Source organism: Somniosus microcephalus, chromosome 5 (genome assembly GCF_052327205.1).
Source record: "Somniosus microcephalus isolate GS21.2 chromosome 5, FLI_Smic_1.0, whole genome shotgun sequence".
NCBI lineage: Eukaryota > Metazoa > Chordata > Chondrichthyes > Squaliformes > Somniosidae > Somniosus > Somniosus microcephalus.
Window position 1 is genome coordinate 81,393,706 of NC_140991.1, and position 26,811 is coordinate 81,420,516.

Consider the following 26,811-nt stretch of genomic DNA (forward strand, 5'->3'; position numbering starts at 1 on the left):
GCATGTCCTGTTTCCTTCCTTTGATAAAGCTTTGCTCAGAGTGTTGTACATACTCTCTGTACATCCCACTTTGGAGGATGGCTTCCACCTTTACGAAACACCTTACCGTAACTCTATATTTTCTGCAATTTATACGCATCAAATTTGTCTCGGGTACACTCGGCATGTCTGGTAGGAAGATGGGAATGTGCAGGACCGGAATCTACCATTGCCTTTGGCCTGTCTCAAGAACTTGTTATTTTACGGTGATTTAGATATCCAACATGTGGCACTAGTAAGGTTAATAAAACATGACGATACAGCATCATAAGATCCACATCTAGATAAACAAGGGGAACTTTGACAGTCAAAACAATCTCAAATAGAGTTAACTAAATCGGAAATACAGCAATGACGAATACACGGTAAAATAAATTGTAAACACTGAATAAAGAGTATGCAAACAAAAAACTGCAGCAATCCAGACGCGTCGAAGATGTCAAGAAATATGACACAGTATTTACAGCACAGAAACAGGCCATTCGGCCCAACTGGTCTGTGCCGGTGTTTATGCTCCACACCAGCCTCCTCCCACCCCTCTTCATCAAACCCCATCAACACATCCTCTATTCCTTTCTCCTTCATGTGCTTATCTAGCTTCCCTTTAAATGCATCTATGCTATTCACCTCAACCACTCTCGTGGTAGCGAGTTCCACATTCTAACCACCTCTGAGTAAAGAAGTTTCTTCTGAATTCCCTATTGGATTTATTAGTGACTATCTTATATTTATGGCCCCTAGTTCTGGTCTCGGCCATAAGTGATAACATCTTCTCCACCTCTACCCTATCAAACCCTTTCATAATCTTAAAGACCTCTATCGGGTCACCCCTCAGTCTTCTCTTCTCTAGAGAAAACAAGTCCCAGCCTGTTCGATCTTTCCTGTTATGTGTATCCTCTCAGTTCTGGTTCCATCCTCTTAGAGGGAAATGAACTGGAGTTAAAGTGTATGTGATATGAATGGACAGTTTGTAACGAGTGTGGAAATTACTCCTGCTGCTGGGAATATATGGCAGTAAAGGCGTCTGGGTGTCACAACATTGCTATTAGACAACTGTGCAACTATCCTGGTATGTTACCGGGATGCTGTCGCTGTGTAATTCGCAATTTCAGATTCCTATCTGATGAATTGTTTGTTCAGACATCTGGCGCTCATGCCTGCAAAAAAACGGCTACTTCATTCAACTATACTTACTCGCCTGAGCAGCTGTGAAACAGAAAATCAGATAGGACACTTAACGCTGAAGATACATTTTACGAGCATATTATCTCGTCCAATAAAAATACGTTTGCTTTAAATAATTCCCTTTAACACCTAGTCGGATACAAGTGACATGGCAGTAAAAACGGGGGATGGAAAATGCATATTTACCTACACTGAAGATCTATGTCTCCCTCGCTGCAACTACAGCAGCAGATTCCGCAACCCTGGTTGTATTGGTCGCCGAAGGTCGAGCGGGAGAAGTTGCTTCCTTGGGCGATGCAAGGATGGATCCTAGAGTTGGGTTTAGACGTTACCAGTAACTCGGCGCATATATTTATACCACAGTACGCCCACAGTCTCTGCGTCAGATTATGTGCCTTTTCCAGTTCTCGTGTGCCCACTAAAACGACCCTGTTGTCTGTTGGATCATTTGGATTAACCATCCATACTCAACAATATGCAAATGATGCCGATGACGGGATGCAACAGCCGTCAATGGGAAGCTCGAGTCCAAGAAGTTATCCGAAATTTCTGGGGGGTTTTAAAAAACGATTTTAACTACTGTAGTCTCTTTAGGTGCTCGCAGGGTTCGTGTGAAAGCAACGTCAGTATCGGGGTTTACTGTATGACCGGCGGAGGGGGCAATTGTCTCTGTTTGCAAGGTAAAATATTACATCGATAAGATACTATTGCAAAAGTTCACCAACTCTGTCAGATATGTACTGACGTTTCTACGAATTCTCCAGCATATCTTAACTAGTAAGAACCTAATTGTTTCGGGGATGCACCATAGAATGACATGAAAATCAGCGACACGTGGAAATAAAAGTTCATTTCTTTTAAGACGGTGTGAAAATACACAATATATTCCCCAAAAGATTCCACCTTAGAGCTTCAGCAAGCGTTAAAACACAAACTCAGGGGACTTATTACACCTCATGTTATTCCAAGGGGACATTTGTCTCGGTTGTCTAGTCAATATTTTTTTTTACTCCTGGTAGCCCTGGCTCGGTGCAACTCTCATTACTTCGCATCTTTATAAAGGGAGTGTATGGGGATGCAGCAGGTGTGTGTATATTGTAATAACTAAGGCCGCAGTTATACTGCACAAAACGGAACCGAGAGTGATGCAGGTTTGCCGCGGGTATAGAGAGATGGTGAGTTATAAGGTACTGCAAATTCACACTCAGTCTGTGATTCCAAAACCTGTTTGCAGCTCCGCTCACCTTCCCCTGTTCTTGGTGTCATTGCATGCATCACAGTGGTGTCCATTGAGGCAGATTTGTGCTACACACCTGAGTAATTTTCGGAAATTTGGACACGCGTTGGGCTTAATTTTCTGGCCATTTATAACAACCACTTGTATTTATATAGCGCCCTTAACGTAGTAAAACGTCCCAAGGCGCTTCAAGGGAGCGTTAAATTGATTTCCGATGGGTCGAATCTCCCCGCTGGTCGCATGAAGTCAGAAAATTACCGCTTGGAGTTACACTGCACAAAAAGATGTTTGCTTCTGTTGTGAAACCCCCAGCCATTTATACCCCAATTTAGCATCGCAATGAAGCTGATAAATGCACCCTTAAACACACACAGACCTATATTCAATTTGCAGCAGCTCATTATTATTATGTAACAGTATCACCAGCAATAAAACATCTTTATCACATCATATAAGACAACAGGATGACACTCAATGTTTAATGAACCAATGGTTGCAAGGCAGTACTTGATGGAACATAAGAAAGTGGTACACAGTATGTGGTCATTGGCAACATTTGGTGCTAAGAGCAGCTTCCAAACACCGTGCATTCGTCATGGCACACAGACTTCAGCGCCAGCCCCAGAGAAGAATGGATAACTCCTCTTTCTAAGTGTCACAGTTACTAGAAAGGCAAATAGAGCTTTGGAATTTAGAGTCCAAAGAAAACTAACATTTATTTGCATATCGTACTCGGTCACCATTGGTGGACGGAGCCCTTTCCATCTGTGGAGGCAACTTTGATGTTTAAGAAGCTGTCAAGAGTCAGAAGATTTACATATCCAATTAGAAAAATTAAAATTATTCACTATTGTCAAAGCAAATTGATCAATTACAGTATCTCCTTTAAGGGTGCAATAATACTGCCACATTTGGGTTGCTCCGAAGCAGTTTTTGTTTTGCAGCGATGCTACACTGACAGTATAACTCCACAATCAAGTACCGATCCGACTGCGGAACAGAGCAGAGTGACCCCCCCCCCCCCCCCAAAAGCAGGCATTCGCAGAATGCTTCAGCCTGACACCATCCGGAGTGTAAGTCCAGTGCAGTATCTCACTAACTCTAAAAAAACTTACTGTAGTTTTTTTAATACTATGACAAAGCAGACGCTGATGTCCACACTCTTAAAACATAAAACAATTACAAGCAGGGTGTGTGGAGTTCTGCCCCAGCATGTTGAAGGGTGATCTGCTGCTGCACGGGTGCTTCTGGCTGTTCTTTGTATTCTGCTGCTACCGGTCTCAGATTGGTAATGTACTGTAATTGCAGAATAAGAAACATTGTCCTTTCATATATACAAAACCCTTCACTCAAAACTCACCAGCAGGGAGCAGAATTCTGCACATGCGTGTAAGAGAGAATTAGATTCGCAGATTGGTAGCTTGGCAGCTCCCGAAAGCAACGTTAAATGAAGTTAAAGGAACACAGTGTACAAAGGAACCATGTATTAGTTAGGGTGCCACCAAATTAAAATGTGTTGCAACATAAATGTTTTTCTCACAAAGTGATATAAATCCTTTGGGGCAGATAATGACAGGAGGCGCCCGATGCCCCATATGGGCAGCATTCCAAAGGGGGTTGGGAGCCTGTGCACAAGGTGTGTGCTAGGCTCATTCAATCCCTGACTTTGATTCAAAGTAGACATACATTTACATACATTTTAATCGCTTTTTTTTAAAAAAAGCTTTAATTTGTTGATCTGCCAGAAGACTTCACAGTCATGTCTCCCTCCCTCCTAGTATATTCTGTAAAATCAATTACAAGGAGCGGAGGCTGCATTGTACAGTGAGGCTGCAATTTTGAACCAGCTTGAGAGCCAATCTAGAACCAACGTACTCCAAGAAATCGTGTTGTTGGTTGCATACTCTGCAGCTCACAAACTTGACGATTAAAAAACAAGTTCAATAAAGACTTCTTTGAGAGACTGCTGAGGTTTTTGATTTGATCCTCAGTCTCTGCTATATTAGTTGATGGTGTGGAGATGCCAGTGTTGGACTGGGGTGGACAAATGTAAGAAATCACACAACACCAGGTTATAGTCCAACAGCTTTATTTGAAATCACAAGCTTTCGGAGCGCTGCTCCTTCGTCAGGTGAAGTGGAGAGATACATAAAAACACAGCTTATATAGTCAGAGAATAATGTCAGATGTTTACAGGTAATCTTTCTAACTGCCATTTATCACACCTCGGCAGAGAGATAATCACAGCAATCAAAGGTGTAAATGGTGTCCAAACAGGTCAGTCAGGAAAACATTACATCAAAGAACAATGAGGTGGGATCACAAGGGGTCAAATGTTGCAGATGCTGGGGTCTGTATGAAAAACAAAAAAACAGACAAGGAACATTTTTTTTGCTGGAAATCACAGCAGGTCATCGTCAACCTGTCCGACCACACCCTTCAACCAGACGAAATTGAAGTTCTCAGCCGAGGGCTCAATTTCTGCCCCACCACCAAAATGGACCCTATCGGTCTCGCGGCAGACACAGAGGAATTCATCAGGAGAATGAGGCTCCAGGAATTCTTCCACAAATCCCAAGATGTCAGCAGCGAACCCAATGAGACAATCAATGATTCGGACCAGCAGACAGAGGGATCCGCAGTGCAGCAACCAAAGAAGAAAGAGTCAAATTGGGCACCTCCGGAGGGTCGCTGCCCTAAGCTTGACACGTATGCTCAAGCTGTCAGAAGATGCATCAACGCCAGATTCATCAGCCGCACTCACAAGACAGTCCAGAATGTCACCCGAGCACAACGCAACACCATCCACGCTCTCAAGACCAACTGCAACATCGTCATCAAACCAGCAGACAAAGGAGGAGCCATCGTCATACAGAACAGAACGGACTATTGCAAAGAAGCATACCGACAACTGGACAACCATTAACACTACAGACAGTTACCCGCAGATCCGACCAAAGAACACACCCACCAACTCAACAGACTGATCAAGACCTTCGATCCAGACCTTCAAAGCATCCTACGCGCTCTCATCCCACGTACTCCCCGTGTGGGAGACTTCTACTGCCTCCCAAAGATACACAAAGCCAACACACCCGGACGTCCTATTGTATCAGGCAACGGAACCCTGTGTGAGAACCTCACTGGATACGTCGAGGGCATCCTGAAACCCATCATACAGGGAACCCCCAGCTTCTGTCGCGACACTACAGACTTCTTACAGAAACTCAGCACCCACGGACCAGTCGAACCAGGAACACTCCTCGCCACGATGGACGTCTCGGCACTCTACACCAGTATCCCCCACAATGACGGCATCGCTGCGACAGCCTCAGTACTCAACACCAACAACAGCCAATCTCCAGACGCCATCCTACAACTCATCCGCTTCATCCTTGACCACAATGTCTTCACCTTCGACAACCAGTTCTTTACCCAAACACACGGAACAGCCATGGGGACCAACTTTGCACCCCAATATGCCAACATCTTCATGCACAAGTTCGAGCAAGACTTCTTCGCTGCACAGGACCGCCAACCAACGCTATACACCAGATACGCCAATGACATTTTCTTCCTATGGACCCACGGCGAAGAATCACTGAAAAGACTACACGATAACATCAACAAGTTCCATCCCACCATCAAACTCACCATGGACTACTCCTCAGAATCGGTTTCATTCTTGGACACACGAATCTCCATCAAAGACGGACACCTCAGCACTTCACTCTACCGCAAGCCCACGGACAACCTCACGATGCTCCACTTCTCCAGCTTCCACCCTAACCACGTTAAAGAAGCCATCCCCTATGGACAAGCCCTGCGAATATACAGGATCTGCTCAGACAAGGAGGAACGCGATGGACACCTACAGACGCTGAAAGACGCCCTCGTAAGAACGGGATATGACGCTCGACTCGTCGATCGACAGTTCCGACGGGCCAAAGCGAAAAATCGCATAGACCTCCTCAGAAGACAAACACGGGACACAACCAACAGAGTACCCTTCGTCGTCCAGTACTTCCCCGGAGCGGAGAAACTACGCCATGTTCTTCGCAGCCTTCAACATGTCATCGATGACGACGAACACCTCGCTAAGGCCATCCCCACGCCTCCACTACTTGCCTTCAAACAGCCGCCTAACCTCAAACAGACCATCGTTCGCAGCAAATTACCCAGCTTTCAGGAGAACAGCGACCACGACACCACACAACCCTGCCACAGCAACCTCTGCAAGACATGCCAGATCATCAACACAGATACCATCATCACACGTGAGGACACCACCCACCAGGTACATGGTACATACTCATGTGACTCGGCCAACGTTGTCTACCTCATACGTTGCAGGAAAGGATGCCCCGGAGCATGGTACATCAGCGAGACCATGCAGACACTGCGACAACGGATGAACGGACACCGCGCAACAATCGCCAGGCAGGCGTGTTCCCTCCCAGTCAGGGAACACTTCAGCAGTCAAGGACATTCAGCCTCCGATCTTCGGGTAAGCATTCTCCAAGGCGGCCTTCGAGACACACAATGCAAAATCGTCGAGCAGAAATTGATAGCCAAGTTCCGCACCCATGAGGACGGCCTCAACCGGGATCTTGGGTTCATGTCACGCTACATGTAACCCTGCCTGACGTAGGGTCATCCAGACTTGAGTCGTCATTGGCTTGTTCTCTCCACACAGATGCGGCCGGACCTGCTGTGATTTCCAGCAAAAAAAATGTTTTTGTGTTTTTTTGTTTTTCATACAGACCCCAGCATCTGCAACATTTGACCCCTTGTGACCCCACCTCATTGTTCTTTGATGTAATGTTTTCCTGACTGACCTGTTTGGACACCATTTACACCTTTGATTGCTGTGATTATCTCTCTGCCGAGTTGTGATAAATGGCAGTTAGAAAGATTACCTGTAAACATCTGACATTATTCTGACTATATAAACTGTGTTTTTATGCATCTCTCCACTTCACCTGACGAAGGAGAAGCCCTCCGAAAGCTTGTGATTTCAAATAAAGCTGTTGGACTATAACCTGGTGTTGTGTGATTTCTTACATATTAGTTGATCATAGAGCAGTGTTAGAAACACTGAATGTATATTTTACCTCAGTAAAGGTTTTAAAGTTTGACATTGTGTTTTCAAAATTATTTGATGAAAAGCTACTGGGCAGAAAGTGCTCGGAGGTAAAGAAAAATACCCCATCAGTGCAACTGACGGAACAGTACTGATGTATTCTGGTATACTACACATGCTCTGTCTGTGTAATCCAAATTCAGCTCTCAAAGTCACAGCTCTGGGCAAAAGTATTAAGTCCAAGCCCAAGCTTTTTGGGAGAGACTGAGGCCTTCAAGTAAAAACTTTAGGCATTACAAAACACAAAAGTCAATTCAATTGATAAGTTTTGTCATGTTATTGTGAAATAAGCATTGTTTTCATTAAAAAAATTGTTTCAACCCTTTTTTAATTAAAAGTTTTTCTATTTTAAAATTTGGTAAATTATTCTGCTCATCGAGGTGATATTGGAATGAAACACTTGAATTTCAGGCACCTAAGTGCATGTATCAATAACTCCTAGGTCTGGCATAGGATAGGTTGTAGATGTAAAGCTCCAACTACTCTACCCCAACCTTGTACCTTGTTGTTGTACCTTAACCCCCAACATTAAAAGAATATCCCCTCCTGAACAGGAAGTTACTTTCAACTTTTTGCACCAGTCACAACCTCTCTGTCAGATTGCCAAATTAGAGGAATGATATTCTACCCATTGTTTTCTTCAATTTATTGCAAAACCAAGGTGAAGGAAGTGCTGCATTGTTGGAGCTTTCACAATGAGACAGGCTGTCCTCGTTTATTGGCCAACATTGCTCCCTAAACAAAAAACAGATAAACATTATTAACTTTGTTGGTGGAACATCAAACGGTTGCTTCACTTGTAGGTAATTTAGTGGCTGCCGTACTTTGGGCTATTTCTCACTGATGTGATACAGGATTTCAAAATATTTATATGGAAGATGTTTCAGACTAGAGCGAAACCAGCGGCTCGGCTTTGTGTAACCTCGGGTGAGCCTTCACCCCGCAGCCTGATCGTCGGAAGTGGCGGTGACACCTCGCGGCTCTCGGAACGGGTTCAAACGGCTCGAAAAGTCTCCGGAGTTGTAAGATGACGCACACATCAAAGCCGATTGGCTCTTTTAAAATAAAAAGTTTCTCACGCTCTTTTAAAGTCCGATTTTATTGTAGAGATTAAACCAGTGCACATCACAAACTCTTTAGGAACTCGATCGGCGATACGCGGTTGCAAATAAAATAATTGCACTCACTCTCGGTCTGGGGCGGATGGAGCTTGGGGGGTTACTGCAAAGGGTGGGTTTCCGGTTTGGGGTTGCTATGGTGCGGTGTGGCCTCGCACTTCTGAGGAAGGTACGTCCTGTTCGATTCCGTTATTGTCCGAATCTGGGGGCCGCAGCCTGCGGGGACATTGGCCCAGGGATAGGTAGCCATAGTTACCGGGAGAGATTGGAGCTACTGGGACTACTTCCACTGCAGCAGAGAAGACTAAAGGGGAGATTTAATAGAACGTGTTCAACATTATATAGGGTTTTCATAAGGGGAGATTATTACCCACTCCAGCCCTGGCCACTGTGTCTCAGGCTAAAGCAGACTGCTCACAAACCTCTGCTTCCGATTCAACCACCAGCGGAGCTTCCAAACCCATATATTCTCCATCACAAAGATCATCTACTTCCATCTCGGTATATCACCCACCTATGCCCCTATCTCAGCCCACTGCTACTGAAACCAACATGCACGCATTTGCCACTCCTAAATTTGACATTTCCTTCTGGCTGGCCTCCCATCCAGAACTTTCCTACATTACAACAGTGACTACACTTCAAAAGTACTTAATTGGCTGTAAAGCACTTTAGGAGGTCCTGAGGTTGTGAAAGGCTCTTATATAAATGTGAGTATTTCATTCAGCTTCAGCTCAACAACAACAACAACTTGTATTTATATAGCGACTTTAACGTAGTAAAATGTCCCAAGGCGCTGCACAGGAGTATTTTAAGACAAAAAATTTAACACCGAGCCACATAAGGATAAATTAGGGCTGGTGACCAAAAGCTTGCTCAAAGAGGTAGGTTTTAAGGAGCATCTTACAGGAGGAAAGAGGGCTAGCGAGGCAGACAGGTTTAGGCAGGGAATTCCAGAGCTTAAGGCCTAGGCAGCAGAAGGCATAGCCACCAAAGGTTGAGCGATTATAATCGGGGATGCTCAGGAGGGCATAATTAGAGGAGCGCAGAAATCTCTGGGTTGTGGGGCTGAAGGAGATTACAGAGATAAGAAGGGGGGTGAGGCCATTGGAGGGATTTGAAAACAAGGATGAGAATTTTGAAAACGAGGTGCTGCGTAACCGGGAGCCAGTGTAGGTCAGTGAGCACAGTGGTGATGGGCGAATGGGACTTGGTGCGGGTTAGGACACGGGCAGCTTAGTTTTGGATGACCTCGAGTTTACATAGGGTGGAATGTGGGAGGCCAGCCAGGAGTGCGTTGGAATAGTCAAGTCTAGAGGTAACAAAGGCACAGGCGAGGGTTTCCAGCAGTGGATGAGGTAAGGCAAGAGCGGAGATGGGCGATGTTACGGAGGTGGAAGTAGGCGGTCTTTATTATGCTGCGGATATGTGGTCGGAAGCTCATTTCAGGGTCAAATATGACACCAAGGGTTGTGAACAGTGTGGTTCAGCCTCAGACTGATGTTAGGGAAAGGGATGGAGTCAGTGGCTAGGGAACGGAGTTTGTGGCGGGGACCGAAAACAATGGCTTCGGTCTTCCCAATACTTAATTGGAGAAAATTTTTGCTCATCCAGAACTTTATGTCGGACAAGCAGTCTGACAATTTAGACACTGGAGGGGTTGAGAGAAGAAGTAGTGAGGTAGAGCTGGGTGTCATCAGCGTATATGTGGAAACTGACACTATGTTTTCCGATGATGTCGCCAAGGGGCAACATGTAGATGAGAAATAGGAGGGGGCCAAGGATAAATCTTTGGGGGACACCAGAGGTAAGGATGCGGGATCGGGAAGAGAAGCAGTTGCAGGTGATTCTCTGATTACGATTAGATAGATAAGAATGGAACCAGGCGAGTGCAGTCCCATCCAGCTGGATGACGGTGGAGAGGTGTTGAAGGATGGAGCGGTCAACCGTGTCAGAGACTGCAGACAAGTCAAGAAGGACGAGGAGGGATAGTTTACCTTTGTCACAGTCACAAAGGATGTCATTTGTGACTTTGATGAGAGCCATTTTGGTACTGTGGTAAGGGTGGAAACCTGATTGGAGGGATTCAAACATGGAATTGTGGGAAAGATGGGCATGGATTTGGGAGGCGACAACACGTTCAAGGACTTTGGAGAGGAAAGGGAGGTTGGAGATGGGGCAGTAGTTTGCAAGGACAGAGCGATCCATGGTTGTTTTTTTGAGGAGGCGGTGATGACGGCAGATTTGAGGGAGAGGGGGACAGTACCTGAGGAGAGAGAACCGTTAACAATATCAGCTAACATGGGCCCAGAAAAGGAAGTTGGGTGGTCAGCAGTTTGGTGGGAATAGGCTCCAGGGAGCAGGAGGTGGGTCTCATGGACAAGATGAGCGCAGAGAGGTCATGAGGGGAGATCGGAGAGGAACTGGAGGAAGATGAGAGTTCAGGGCTAGGGCAGAGGGGAAGCTTAGAGGAAGTTTGGCCTGGTGGGCTAGGGGAAGGAAGGGAAGTGGCAGAGGCAGCTGAATGAATGGTCTCAATCTTAGAGACAAAGAAGTCCATGAGCTCCTCACATTTGTTATTGGAGGTGAGGGTGGAGGAGACGGGAGATTGGTTTAAGAAGACAGTTAGCAGTAAAGAATAGGAGCCGGGGTTTATCTTTGCATTCCAGAATGATTCTGGACTAGTGAGCAATTTTGGCAGACGAGAGCAGGGCTCGATAATGCTTATGTGGTCCAGCCAGATCTGGCAGTGAATGGCTAAACCAGTTGTCCGCTGTATCCGTTCGAGTCTGCGTCCCTTGGACCTAAGGGAGCGAAGATGACGGCCATACCAGGGGGAACAGCCAGGGTGAGAGAGGGTAATTGTGTTAGTAGGGACTAGGGCATCAAAGATAGTGGTGAGGGTGTGGTTGAGCCCAACAAGAATTGCTGCCCAGATCCAAATTTGCTCAGCATTCACCACTCCCTTCGCAGAGCTACATTGGCTCCCGGTTTACTCAAATTAAAAATTAGAATTCTTGTCTTTAAATTCCTCTGTGGCCTGGCCCCTCCTTATAATCTGTAACTGCCTCCTGCGCTACATTGCACATTTGAACTAATTTTCCCTGACTCTGGCCTCTTGTGCATTGCCTCCTTCCCAGCCTCACCGTTGGCAGTTGTACCTTCAGCCGCCTATGGCCCAAACTCTCTCTTTCTCCCTAAGCTTCTCCACCTCTCCTCCTTTTAAGACCCTCCTTAAAACCAACCTCTTTGACTAAGCTTTAAAATATCTCCTTTGGCTTGGTGTCCATTTTTTTCATCGCACGTCTGTGAAGTGCCTTGGTACATTTTGTTCTGTAGTAAAGGCGTTATATAAATGCAAGTTGTTATTACCGATTTGATGAACTGGAAAGTTAAATGCATTGTGCATTGACTGAGTTATGACACTTCAGAGCAGCTTGTTACACATGGATTCAGCACTTCTGCATCAGGCTCCACCCACCCCATATACTCCCCATCTTTACTGCTGCTTACTTTGGCCACACTGTCCTACCTCTCCAAACAAATTTGATATGACAACATACTTGCAATGTGCTCTGTAATTAATTTTTACATTAGTAGCTCTATGTGCTGTGTCAACTGAACAACTTGCATAAGTAAACATGAATTTCTTAATTATAAAGAAGAACATTTTTAGTACATGTGAGCTTTTAATGTGACTCACTGCAAATTCCAGTGTCTAGTAGGTAACTTTCATCATTTAGAGCAGTGCTAAATAATACAAAAATTTGAAAAAAATGCAGTGTATATTATACCATCTGTGCATTTGTTTGGGAGCCATTTTTTTGAATATTTTCTTTCCAATGATCTCATTTTGTAGTATGGCAGCTTTATTGACAATCTCAGACTTTATGTTCGTGGGGGGAGTGGTGGAATGGGACTCCATCGACTTGGTGGTGAAGGAGGTAAAGGTGGCGATATCTGGGCTGTATCACAAGGTGGAATGACCTTGAAGAAGATCAAGGATAAATATCCAAATAAACGATTTGTGGCTGGAGTTGGTGCTAACGGCAGGTATGACCTATTATGTAGCTGTGTGTAACACAGCTGTTAACCTTTGAAAAGACCTTATGATCTGAGTATTTGGCCAAAAGTTCAAGTTCTGCTTATCTCTTTGTGTGTTAAATCACATTGTTTAATCTGTGCACTGCTAAAACACTAAACACATTTAAAACGTTAAGATAGTGTGTAAAATATTGGAAACCTATATGTAATATATCATCAACAGTTCCTCTTGGATACTTGATATATTGGTATACATGAAGCAGTTTTAAAATGGCAGAATATTTAAAATATCCATGGTTAGTACAGTGTTCAGATTGTTGTAGCACTAGATATTTTATACATGCAATGATTTGGGAAAATTAATAAAATCATAACCCCTTTTAGGGTTTGAAGCTTTTACCTTTGAAAGCCTTTTTTCTTTGAATTTGATATATGTAACCTGGATTTTGTAGGCTTGTCAAGATGTAGCTGGAGAGAACAAACAGTGCAGTTATTATAATCTAATGATTTCTGTTGTTTATTTGGGATTTTTTTTAAATTCGTTTTTTTATGGGATGTGGGCATCGCTGGCAAGGCCAGCATTTATTGCCCATCCCTAATTGCCCTTGAGAAGGTGGTGGTGAGCCGCCTTGAACCGCTGCAGTCCATGTTGTGATGGTACTCCCACAGTGCTGTTAGGGAGGGAGTTCCAGGATTTTGACCCAGCGACGATGAAGGATCGGCGATATACTTCTAAGTCAGGATGGTGTGTCCAGCTGCAGCTCCTAGCGGACCGCATGGCGGCGCTGGAGCTGCGAATGGACTCACTCTGGAGCATACGCGATGCTGAGGATGTTGTGGATAGCACATTCAGTGAGTTGGTCACACCGCAGGTAAAGGCTAGCTCAGACAGTAAATGGGTGACCAAAAGGCAGGGTAAAGGCAGGAAGGTAGTGCAGGAGTCACCTGCGGTCATCTCCCTCCAAAACAGGTTTACCGTTTTGGGTACTGTTGGGGGAGATGACTTATCAGGGGAAGGCACCAGCAGCCAGGTTCAGGGCACCATGACTGGCTCTGCTGCACAGAAGGGCGGGAAAAAGAGGGATAGGGCTATAGTGATAGGGGATTCAATTGTAAGGGGGATAGATAGGAGTTTCTGTGGCCGAGACCGAGACTCCAAGATGGTATGTTGCCTCCCTGGTGCAAGGGTCAAGGATGTCTCTGAGCGGGTGCAGAGCATTCTGAAGGGGGAGGGGGATCAGCCAGTTGTCGTGGTACATGTAGGTACCAACGATGTAGGTAAAAAGAGGGAGGAGGTCCTACAAGCTGAATTTAGGGAGTTAGGAGCTAAATTGAAAAGTAGGACCTCAAAGGTAGTAATCTCTGGATTGCTACCAGTGCCACGAGCTAATAAGTTTAGAGAGAGTAAGATAGATAAGCTAAATACGTGGCTTGAGCAGTGGTGCAAGGGAGAGGGATTTAAATTCTTGAGGCATTGGAACCAGTTCTTGGGGAGGAGTGACCTGTACCAAGGGGACGGTCTACACCTGAACTGTGAGGGAGCCGATGTCCTCGGGGTAATATTTTCTAGGGCGGTTCGGGAGGATTTAAACTAATTTGGCAGGGGGATGGGAACCTAGGTAGTGGAAAAGAGGGAAGTCATATGAAGTCAGAAATAGATGGTAGAAAGGTGAGAAGCAATAAGCAAAGGAGAGAAACACAAAGGGCCAAACTAATTCATAATGAGAGTGTGAAAAAAGCAAGCCTGAAGGCTTTGTATCTTAATGCTAGAAGCATTAGGAACAAGGTGGATGAATTAGTTGTGGAAATAGAGGTAAACAAGTATGATTTGATTGGGATTACAGAAACGTGGCTGCAGGGTGGGCAAGGCTGGGAACTTAACATCCAGGGATATACAATATTTAGGAAGGATCGGCAAAAAGGTAGGGGAGGTGGGGTAGCATTGCTGGTAAAGGAGGGGATTAATGCAATGGAAAGGAAGGATATTAACTCGGATGAAACGGAATCTGTATGGGTAGAAATGAGAAATAGCAAGGGGAGGAAAACGTTAGTGGGTGTGATATATAGGCCTCCAAATAGTAATATGGAGGTGAGGGAAGGCATAAAAAGGGAAATTAGAGAAGCGTGCGATAAGAGCACAGCTGTCATCATGGGTGACTTTAATTTACATATTGATTGGACTACCCAAATTAGTAAAAATTCTGAGGAGGAGGAATTCCTGGAATGTTTTCGGGACGGTTATCTGGACCAATATGTCGAGGAGCCGACTCGAGATCAGGCCATTTTAGACTGGGTATTGTGCAATGAGAAGGGACTTATCAGCAATCTTCTTGTACGAGGCCCCTTGGGTCAGAGCGATCATAATATGATCGAGCTCTCAGTCGAGATGGAGAGTGAGGAAATTGAATCAGAGACTAAGGTCCAGAACTTAAATAAAGGGAATTACGAGGGTATGAGACGGGAATTGGGTAAGATTGATTGGGTGGTGTTTCTGGGGGGATTGACAGTGGATAGACAATGGCAAGCATTCAAAGATAGAATGGAAGAATTCCAGAACATGTTTATACCGGTTTGGCATAAAAATAAACCTAAAAAGGTGACTCAACCGTGGATAACGAGGGAAATTAGGGACAGCATAAAATCAAAAAAAAGGGCATATCAACTGGCAAAAAAAAGCACCAGACCGGAAGATTGGGGGCAGTACAGGATACAGCAAAAGAGGACAAAGGGATTAATCAGGAAGGGGAAAATAGAATACGAAAGTAAACTTGCAGCAAACATAAAGACAGACTGCAAAAGCTTTTATCGGTATATCAGGAGGAAAAGACTGGTAAAATCCCAAGTCGGTCCCTTGCAGTCCGATTCGGGAGAATATATAATGGAGAATAAGGAAATGGCAGACCAATTAAACTCATACTTTGGTTCTGTATTCACAAAGGAGGACACAAATAACCTCCCAGGAATATCGGCAAACATGGGGACTAATGAGAGGGAGGAGCTGACAGAAATTAGTATCTCTAGGGATATGGTGTTGGGTAAGTTGAGGGGACTGAAGGCCGACAAATCCCCGGGGCCTGATAAACTACATCCTAGGGTACTTAAGGAGGTGGCCCTGGAGATAGCAGATGCTCTAAGGATCATCTTCCGGAACTCCATTGACTCGGGAACAGTACCCGTGGATTGGAGGGTAGCTAATGTTACCCCAATATTTAAAAAGGGGGGTAGAGAGAAAGCAGGGAATTATAGACCAGTAAGCCTTACATCGGTTGTGGGCAAAATGCTAGAGTCCATTATTAAGGATAAAATAGCGGAGCACTTGACAAATGGGGAAAGGATCGGACAGAGTCAACATGGATTTACAAAGGGTAAATCGTGTTTGACTAATCTGCTGGAATTTTTTGAGGAAGTAACTGGTAAAATAGATGGGGGAGAGCCAGTGGATGTGGTGTACCTTGACTTCCAGAAAGCCTTCGATAAGGTTCCACACAAAAGATTATCATGCAAAATTAAGGCTCATGGGATTGGGGGCAAAGTATTAACGTGGATAGAGAACTGGCTGGCGGATAGAAAACAGAGAGTTGGAATAAACGGCTCGTTTTCGGAGTGGCAGGCAGTGACCAGCGGGGTGCCGCAAGGATCTGTCCTGGGACCCCAGCTGTTCACAATATATATAAATGATCTGGATCAGGGAATTGGATGCAATATTTCCAAATTCGCTGACGACACTAAACTAGGAGGAGGGGTGGGCTCTGATGAGGATGTCAGGAGGCTACAGTGCGATTTGGACAGGTTGGGGGAATGGGCGGATACGTGGCAGATGCACTATAATGTGGATAAATGCGAGGTTATCCACTTTGGGGGTAAAAACAGGAGGGTGGATTATTATCTAAATGGCAATAGATTGGGAGATGGGGAAGTGCAGAGGGACCTGGGTGTTCTTGTGCACCAGTCACTGAAGGAGAGCATGCAGGTGCAACAGGCGATTAAGAAGGCAAATGGTATGTTGGCCTTCATATCAAGGGGGTTCGAGTATAGGAATAGGGATACCTTACTACAGCTGTACAAGGTGCTGGTGAGACCGCATCTGGAGTATTGTGTACAGTTTTGGTCGCCCCATCTGCGGAAGGATGTTCTTGCCATGGAAAGAGTGCAACGGCGATTCACCAGGCTGATACCTGGAATGGCGGGAATGACCTACGAAGAGAGATTAAATAGTTTGGGCTTGTACTCACTGGAGTTTAGAAGATTGAGAGGGGATCTCATCGAAACATATAAAATTATGGCAGGCCTGGACAGGCTGAATTCAGAGAGAATGTTTCCAATGGCCGGGGAGCACAGAACCAGGGGCCACAGTCTAAAAATAGCGGGCAAATCATTTAAAACAGAGATGAGGAAGAATTTCTTCACTCAAAGAGTGGTGAGCCTGTGGAATTCCCTGCCACAGAGGGCTGTGAAGGCTAATTCAATAAATATTTTCAAGAGAGAATTGGATATATTTCTGAAGGCTAAGGGGATTAAGGGTTACGGAGAAAAGGCGGGGACGGGGTACTGAACTGGTAAGATCAGCTATGATCTCAGACGAAGATCAGCCATGATCTCATTGAATGGCGGAGCAGGCTCGAAGGGCCGAATGGCCTACTCCTGTTCCTATCTCTATGTTTCTATGTTTCTATGTGACTTGGAGGGGAACTTGGAGGTGGTGGTGTTCCCATGCACCCACTGCCTTTGTCCTTCTAGGTGGAAGAGGTTGCGGGTTTGGGAGGTGCTGCCGAAGAAGCCTTGGTGAGTTGCTGCAGTGCATCTTGTAGATGGTACACACTGCAGCCAGGGTACGCCAGTGGTGGAGGGAGTGAATGTTTAAGGTGGTAGATGGGGTGCCAATCAAGCGGGCTGCTTTGTCCTGGATGGTGCCAAGCTTCTTGAGTGATGTTGGAGCTGCACTCATCCAGGCAAGTGGAGAGTATTCCATCACACTCTTTACTTGTGCCTTGTAGATGGTGGAAAGGCTTTGGGGAGTCAGGAGGTGAAACACTTGCTGCAGAATACCTAGCCTCTGACCTGTTCTTGTTGCCACAGTATTTCTGTGGCTGGTCCAGTTAAGTTTCTGGTCAATGGTGATCCCCAGGATGTTGATGGTGTGGGATTCGGCGATGGTAATACAGTTGAATGTCAAGGGGAGGTGGTTAGACTCTCGCTTGTTGGAGATAATCATTGCCTGGCACTTCTGTAGCGTGAATGTTACCTGACACTTATCAGCCCAAGCCTGAATGTCGTCCAGGTCTTGTTGCATGCGGGCATGGACTGCTTCATTATCTGAGGAGTTGTGAATGGCACTGAACACTGTGCAGTCATCAACGAACATCCCCATTTCTGACCTTATGGTAGAGGGAAGGTCATTGATGAAGCAGCTGAAGATAGTTGGGCCTAGGACACTGCCCTGAGGAACTCCTGCAGCGATGTCCTGGGGCTGTGATGATTGACCTTCAACCACCACAACCATCTTCCTTTGTGCTAGGTATGACTCCAGCCAGTGGAGCATTTTCCCCCTGATTCCCATTGACTTCAGTTTCTACTAGGGCTCCTTGATGCCACACTCACCTCACCTCTGGAATTCAGCTCCTTTGTCCATGTTTGGACCAAGGCTGTAATGATGTCGGGAGCCGAGTGGCCTTGGCGGAACCCAAACTGGGCATCACTGAGCAGGTTATTGGTGAGTAAGTGCTGTTTGATAGCACTTTCGATGACACCTTCCATCACTTTGCTGATGATTGAGAGTAGGCTGATGGGGCGGTAATCAGCCGGGTTGGATTTGTCCTGCTTTTTGTGGACAGGACATACCTGGGTAGTTTTCCATATTGTTGGATAGATGCCAATGTTATGGCTGTACTGGAACAGCTTGGCTAGAGGCGTGGCTAGTTCTGGAGCACAAGTCTTCGGCACGATGGCCAGGATGTTGTCGAGGCCCATAGCCTTTGCTGTATCCAGTGCGCTCAGCCATTTCTTGATATCATGTGGAGCGGAATTGAATTGGCCGAAGACTGGCTTCTGTGATGGTAAGGACCTCAGGAGTAGGCCAATATGGATCATTAACTCCAAAACACATTCACCATAACACATTGAATGTTTCAGATACTTAAGTAGTTATTTGCTTTTTTAAAAAATTTGGAATGGTTCAGTATTTTAATTTAAAACTTTCTAAGTTTTCTTTTTATATTTCTACAGTGCTTATTTATGTTGACTGAAGAAATTTTAATCACATTATACCATTTCTAATGAGGTTGATTCTTTTCCTTGTATACATAGTGGGCATATTTGTGGTGTGTGTTATGAACTTGTGTCTACTGGAAAACTGATTTAAAAAATGGTGACAACACAAATTATTTCACGTAGCAGTCAGCGAGAGGTGGCTATTGCGTGGCAGTTGTCTAGACTCTGATTGGCAGAGATTAACCTTTTCATTGACATGCTTATATTTCTGGTATGAATAAGATACGGTTAGCTTTTATATTAATGCTTTCTTTTTCTCTGTTATTTACTTTTCGTTATAGCTTGATATTACTGAAATAAAGTGTATATCTATACATGATTTCAGATAGGTTCTTTCTGTATCTCTATGGGATTCTTTTTTGTTTGTGAACATAATTCAGCCCTGCAACCCTCCAAGATATCTGTGCACATAAGAAATAGGAGCAGGAGTAGGCCATATGGCCCTTCGAACCTGCTCCGCTATTCAATAAGATCATGGCTGATCTCCTCCAATTCTGGCCTCTTGCGCATCCCCGATTTTAATCACTCCACCGTTGGCGACTGTGCCTTCAGCTGCCTAGACCCTAAGCTCTGGTATTCCTTCCCAAACCTCTCCGCCTCTCTACTTATCATAGAATCATAGAAATTTACAGCACAGAAGGAGGACATTTGGCCCATCTTGTCTGTGCCAGCCGACAAAGAGCTATCCACCCTGATCCCACTTTCCAGCACTTGGTCCGTAGCCTTGTAGGTTACGGCACTTCAAGTGCATATCCAAGTACTTTTTAAATGTGATGAGGGTTTCTGCCTCTACCACCCTTTCAGGCAGTGAGTTCCAGACCCCCACCACCCTCTGGGTGAAAACATTTCTCCTCAAATCCCTTCTAAACTTCCGACCAATTACTTTAAACCTATGCCCCCTGGTTATTGACCCTTCTGCTAAGGGAAATAGGTCCTTCCTATCCACTCTATCTAGGCCCCTCATTAATTTTATACACCTCAATTAGGTCCCCCCTCAGCCTCCTCTGTTCCAAAGAAAACAACCCCAGCCTATCCAATCCTTCCTCATAGCTAAAATTCCCCAGCCCAGGCAATATCCTCGTAAATTCCCTCTGCCCGTGCCCCCGCCCCAACCCCCCCCCCCCCCCCCCACACTCCGATCACATCCTTCCTGTAATGTGGTGACCAGAACTGTATGCAGTATTCTAGCTGTGGCCTAACTAGTGTTTTATACAGTTCAAGCATAACCTCCCTGCTCTTATATTCTATGCCTCGGCTAATAAAGGCAAGTATCCCGTATGCCTTCTTAACCACTTTATCTACCTGTCCTGCTACCTTCAGGGATCTGTGGACATGTACTTCAAGGTCCCTTTGATCTTCTGCACTTCTCAGTGTCCTACCATTTAATGTGTATTCTCTTGCCTTGTTAGCTCTCCCCAAATGCATTACCTCACACTTCTCCAGATTGAATTCCATTTGCCACTGTTCTGCCCATCTGACCAGTCCATTGATATCTTCCTGCAGTCTGCAGCTTTCTTCTTCATTATCAACCACACGGCCAATTTTTGTATCATCTGCAAACTTCTTGATCATACTTCCTACATTCAAGTCTAAATCATTGATATACACCACAAAAAGCAAAGGACCCAGTACTGAGCCCTGCGGAACCCTACTGGAAACAGCCTTCCAGTCACAAAAACACCCTTCGACCATTACTTCTCTCTCCTCAACACCTACCTCTTCGATCAAGCTTTTGGTCACCTGTCCTAATATTTCCTTATGTGGCTCGTTTTCAAATTTTATTTGACAACGCTCCTGTGAAGTGTCGTGGGATGTTTAACTATGTTAAAGTTGCAATATAAATACAAGTTGTTGTTGTTGTATAATTAAATAGTAATTCCTGATCTGTAAAATGTGATGTTAGATATTTAGTCATATCTGGAATCATCTCCTCACAGTTAGTTCACAGTCCCAGCTGTGTATTTGAGGGAGTTACAAAATGGGAGTTGTGTGTTTCTCCAAAAAGAGGGACAGTTTAGGATAAATCACTGCTGGAATAGTAATTGGTGAAAGAAAAAAATACATAAAGAAATGGGGACAAAAATTGAACAGAATTTTTAGAGAAGATTTCTCCAGCGGGAATAGCTGCTTCCCATAAATAACTTGTATATTTTTTTGCAACTCATTCTGAAAGGAGACATTCCCCTGTCCCCGCATGTTGCCAGTTAAAAATGTCACAAAAGATCTATCATGATGGGGTCTCTTGACCAATAAGGAGCTGCATGGTGATATTTCCGAACCTATGGATACTTGAAGGAAATGTACTCGTGTGTTTTTGCGGAATGGGAGAACCAAGGGGGAAAAAAAGTACCTTGGATCAAAAGTATTCTCTTGTCCATTGCCCCAAGAAGAAGAGTATTTGTCACATTTAAACCTTTGCTGATGGCTTATGGGCAATATGAAACACTACGTTTTGAGTGAGTCCCATGTATGCTGTTGATACCCAGCTCTACATCTCTCACCACCCTTGATTTCCTGCTGTATGTTTTCTTAGCTTACATTAAGTCCTGGAATAGCAAGCACTTTCTTCAACTCAACATTGCCACGACAGAAGCCAAAGTCTTAATCCATAACTCCATCACTCAATCTAGCAGCTCATTTCAGGCTGAGCCTGATTGTACAAAACCTTTGGCGTCATGTTTGATTCCAAGCTTTATTATGTTAAAACTTTAAACCCCATGGCCTAGAAATTCAGTGGGCTGCGCCACCCGTTAGCGCCTTAAGAGGGAGCTAAGTGGGTCGGAAGCCACTGGCCACGCCTCCCGTTAAATTTAGCAGAACGCTAATGGCGGCGCTAGCCGTTAGCACTGCGCCACTACCGATGACATCACCGGTGTGCGCAGCGCCCCGCTACCGCCCTGATCGCGATATTTAGTTGCGCCCCCTGCTTTAACGCCGGACGCTATTTGTGACCGGTTCAGGGGGGCCTACCTGCGGTGGTAGAGGCGCTAATTAAAGGAGCGGTGCGGGGCGGCCATTTTTTTTGCTGGCCGCCTGCCAGCACCTCTCCACGCTGCCGTACCCGGCCTCCTGAGCTCCTCCCCCCCCCCCCCCCCCCCCCAGCGGAGTGCCGACTGCGTTCCAAGAGCCCGGCACTTCTCCTCGGTGCCGGGCTCTTTTGCCAGCACTCGGGGGCCCAGCTGGGCCCCAGATCACGCTGCAGAAGGCCCCTCCCCTTTAAGAAGGGGAGGAAGGCCTGCAGTACCGCAGCGCGCCGTGCCGCAGCGTGTGGCGCTGTGGCACGTTGCGCCGCGATCTTCAGCTGCAGCGCCCTAAGAGGGATGCGGGGCGCCTCGAGTAGTGCCGCGCTTCCCTCTGGGGCGCGCAAAGTGAATTTCCGGCGGGCGGCCGCGACTACTTCCGGGGCGCTACTTTTAGTGCCCTGGCGAGGCTGGCGCCCCAAATGGGGCACTACTGAATTTCTAGGCCCATATTTTTAACTCTACCAAGACTACGTCTGACGAAAGGTCTTCGACCTGAAACGTTAACTCTATTTCTCTCTCCACGGATGCTGCCTGGCCTGCTGAATTTTTCCAGCGTTTTCTGTTGTTGTTACCTATTTCCACCCCTGCGACATTCTTCTCCTCTGCCCCACCTCACCTCATTGCTCCTGTATCACTTCATATCTTTGACACTTCCAGCCTTGCCAGTGTCCTGAGTTCTACCGCTCAGAACTCAGCTGCTTGTGTCCTATCCCGCTCCCCTATCACTGATTGATTTCCCCATTCCCCCAATCAATTTCCCCATTCTTCCAATCAATTGCAAAATCCTTGTCCTCATTATCTCCTCTCTATCTCCGCAACTGCCCTTCTCAGCCTTGTGTTCCTGTATGTGCCCTCTGCTTCACCTTCAGTTGTCTTGATCCCACACCCTGGAACCTGTTCCAACCACCCTCCCTTACCACCTTTCTACCCTCCTTCAACTGGGCCATTAAACCTGCCTCTGTCTACGCTTTCAGTCACCACCTCTACCCCTTCTCCTACCATTGCTTGGTTTCCAGTTATTTTTGTCTCTAAGGTGCTTTATGATGTTTTATTATGTTAAAGACATAATAAAAATGGGTGTTTTGATTGCGGCTCTGTATGGATCTCAGCCAGAGCAGCAGTTGGGATGCTACAGTTATCTCAATGTCAGAGGGGAACATTCAGCTGGGGTTCCTCCTTCTGATTGTTCTCGAGTGACCCCTGCTGGAAAGGATGTGTGGAAAGCACAGTATTGAATTCAGCCGTGACATTCTCCATGGTTAAATAGCTTGCTAACAACAACAACTTGTATTTAACAGGCACTATTCCGACTCAAACCTGAAGAATGACCACTTGGCTAAATTAATGCAGGCCTGTGGCGACCCTTAAAAATTAACCATAGCAAGAGTCAGCAATTTCAGGAGAGGAGGGGAAAAAATTTGTTTCTGGAAGTAGTCTTTTAAATAGACCTGTATATGGATGAAATGTAATACTTAGATATCAGTGTAGATAATAAAATTATGTAAATGGATGGGTTCGATTATCTGGAGTCTCCTCCTGGAAAGTGTGCTCAACTACCATAACTCTTAATTACAGTACAGTAATAGTGAACTGCTTGGGAGAGCGCAACCCTACTTGGATTACTCTCAAACAAAATCCCAGTATAACATTGCAGTTTGTCACCATTGAGAGATATCTTGCTTCTACTTCATCCAGTGAATTTGGGATAATAGACTACAGTGATACTGGAGCACAGCCTGTAGTTTTGTGTAAAACTAGAACTGGAGCCAGAGGAATTTAAATTAAAGAAGAATACATTCGACTCAAAGAGTGACTTCTTCAAGGTCACAGCGATTGACTGGTGGAGCTGAAAGTTTTTTGGGGAAAAATTGTCTACTTTCCTTTCGCCATTGGAACCTAGGGTAAGATGGAAGTTCAATTGCATCAATTCCTAAAACATCGCCTGTGGAAAATAATGAACTGGATGAATAGAAAGGCATTTTTTGTTCCTACATTTTAGTGTTTCTTAAAAAAAAAAGCATATATATCACAAAATAAAAGTAAAATTAGAGAAGTCCTACCCAGAATGCATTGAATGAAGGGGCATTCTCCATGAGTATGAAAATACCTTATAAACTGGGTTTCTTCATAACATGCGCATAATATTTCTTCATAACTGAGAAAAGTAGTAAACTATTAAAAGTAAGAAAGAAGAAAATATCCTCAAGTCTTTTGAATAGCAGAATACTTCCATGCTCTAACTATTTCTCCCTTTCTCATCTCTAGCATTCGATCACTTAAAGGTGCAAAGGGAAATGATTGTGAAATTTATGCCCCAGTTGGAATTTCAATCACTAGTGATGATGGAAAAGTAATAGGTGAGAACTCTGCTTTGCTGTTAAAATTGATTATACTTGATTCCAGCTTTAATTTTCCTAAGTGCAAATAATCCTGTTGAGTATTAGATTGTTAAATTACCTTTTACAAATTTTGTTGCATGGCTATTTTTTATGCACTCTGCTACTACAAAACATTAGTATTGATATAGTTCCAGTTATGTGATGTAGTATAAATCATGGTTTGGTATTACTCTTACTTCTAATCATAACCTATGCTATTTGTGAATATCATACCCAATAGTTGAAGGAGCAAACCACTTAAAATAAAGGCAGGTAGTACCAGTAAGCAATTAAAATAGAAAAACTAATTAGTATACATTATCTAGATGGCAAAAATACAAAGCAATAATTTTTGTTTTTGGAGGAATAATGTTTCAATTACTAATTGAGTGCTTTGTTACAGTTCAGTTTGTACCCTTTGACTTAATTATTACCTCACATTTCAACACTATTAATCGTGCAATAATCGTGGGGGACTTTAATCTTCATTGTAGACTGGACAAATCAAATGGGCAAAGGTAGTCTGGAGGACGAGTTCATGGAATGCATTCGGGATAGTTTCCTAGAACAATACGTCATAGAACCAACCAGGGAACAGGCTATTTTAGATCTTGTATTGTGTAATGAGACAGGGTTAATTAGCAATCTCATAGTAAAGGATCCTCTGGGGCAGAGTGATCATAATATGATAGAATTTCACATTAAGTTTGAGAGTGACTGGCCTAAGTCCAAAACTAGAGTCTTAAACTTAAAAAAGCCAATTACATAGGTATGAGGGGCAAGTTGGATAAGGTAGATTGGAAAAATAGATTATGGTGGTAGATGAACATTTAAAGAAATATTTCATAATTCTTGACAAATACATTCTATTGAGAAACAAAAAGTGATCCATCCTAACTAAAGAAGTTAAGGATAGCATTAGATTGAAAGAAGATGCTTATAATGTTGAGAAAATTCATAGTAAGCCTGAGGATTGGGAGAGTTTCAGAAACCAGCAAAGGATGACCAAAAAATTGATAAAAAGGATAAAAATAGAATATGAGAGTAAACTAGCAAGAAATATAAAAACAGATTGTAACAGCTTCTACAAGTATGTAAAAAGGAAGCGAGTAGCAAAAGTAAACGTTGGTCCCTTAGAGGCTGAGACAGGAGAAATTATTATCAGGAATAAGGAAATGGCAGAAATGTTAAACAAATATTTTGTATCTGTCTTCATAGTAGAAGACACAAAAAGCATACCAAAAATGGTGGGGAACCAAGGATCTAATGAGGGTGAGGAACTTAACGTAATTAATATAAGTAGAGAAAAAGTACTAGAGAAATTAATGGGACTAAAAACCGACACATCCCCTGGACCTGACGGCCTACATCCTAGGGTTCTAAAAGAGGTGGCTGAAGTGATAGTGGATGCATTGGCTTTGATCTTCCAAAATTCCCTAGATTCTAGAACGGTCCCAATGGATTGGAAGGTCGCAAATGTAACCCCGCTATTCAAGAAAGGAGAGAGAGAGAAAACGAGGCTACAGGCCAGTTAGCCTGATATCAGTTGTCGGGAAAATACTGGAATTCATTGTTAAGGAAGTGGTATCAGGGCACTTAGAAAATCATAACATGATTAGGCAGAGTCAACATGGTTTTATAAAAGGATAATCGTGTTTAACAAATTAATTTGAGTTTTTTGAGGATGTAACTAGCAGGGTAGATAAAGGGGAACCAGTAGATGTAGTATATTTGGATTTCCAAACAGCATTCCATAAGGTGCCACATAAAAGGTTATTACACAAGATAAGGGCTCAAGGGGTTCGGGTAATATAGTAGCATGGATAGAGGATTGGTTAACAGACAGAAAACAGAGTAGGGATAAACGGGTCTTTTTCAGGTTGGCAGGCTGTAACTAGTGGGGTACCGCAAGGATCAGAGCTTGGGCTTCAGCTATTTACAATCAATATTAATGACCTAAATGTAGGGACCGAGTGTAATGTATCCAAATTTGCTGATGATCCAAAGCTAGGTGGGACAGTAAGCTGTGAGGAGAACACAAAGAGTCTGCAAAGGGATATAGATAGACTAAGTGAGTGGGCAGTAAGGTGGCAGATGGAGTATAATGTAGGGAAATGTGACGTTATTCACTTTAGTAGGAAGAATAGAAAAACAGAATATTTTTTAAATGGCGAGAAACTTTTAAATGTTGGTGTTCAGAGAGATTTGGATGTTTTCATGCAAGAAACACAGAAAGCTAGCATACAGGTACAGCAAGCAGTAAGGAAGGCAAATGGCATGTTGTCCTTTAGTGCAAGGGTGTTGGAGTATAAGAGTAAGGAAGTCTTGCTACAATTGTACAGGGCCTTGGTGAGACCACACCTGGAGTACTGTGCAC

The 26,811-nt window shown here is 44.4% G+C and overlaps 1 protein-coding gene and 1 long non-coding RNA gene across 2 annotated transcripts in view; one reads left to right on the plus strand and one right to left on the minus strand.

Annotated features, from left to right (window-relative positions):
• Positions 1-1,979: 1,979 nt before the first annotated feature.
• Positions 1,980-8,612, minus strand: LOC147117150 (uncharacterized). Its single transcript, XR_015078384.1, has 3 exons — positions 8,429-8,612; positions 8,233-8,339; positions 1,980-3,757 (listed from the first exon to the last, which is right to left on the minus strand). It is a non-coding gene; the product is annotated as an uncharacterized LOC147117150 (long non-coding RNA).
• A 207-nt stretch (positions 8,613-8,819) lies between these two features.
• gtpbp10 (GTP-binding protein 10 (putative)) overlaps positions 8,820-26,811 on the plus strand; it is a 40,422-nt gene continuing 22,430 nt past the window's right edge. Inside the window, exons 1-3 of the mRNA XM_085987894.1 lie at positions 8,820-8,891; positions 12,582-12,775; positions 24,322-24,413. Of these exons, the coding sequence (XP_085844020.1) occupies positions 8,859-8,891; positions 12,582-12,775; positions 24,322-24,413 (319 nt within the window). The 5' untranslated portion in view covers positions 8,820-8,858. The remainder of the gene's footprint in view (positions 8,892-12,581; positions 12,776-24,321; positions 24,414-26,811) is intronic.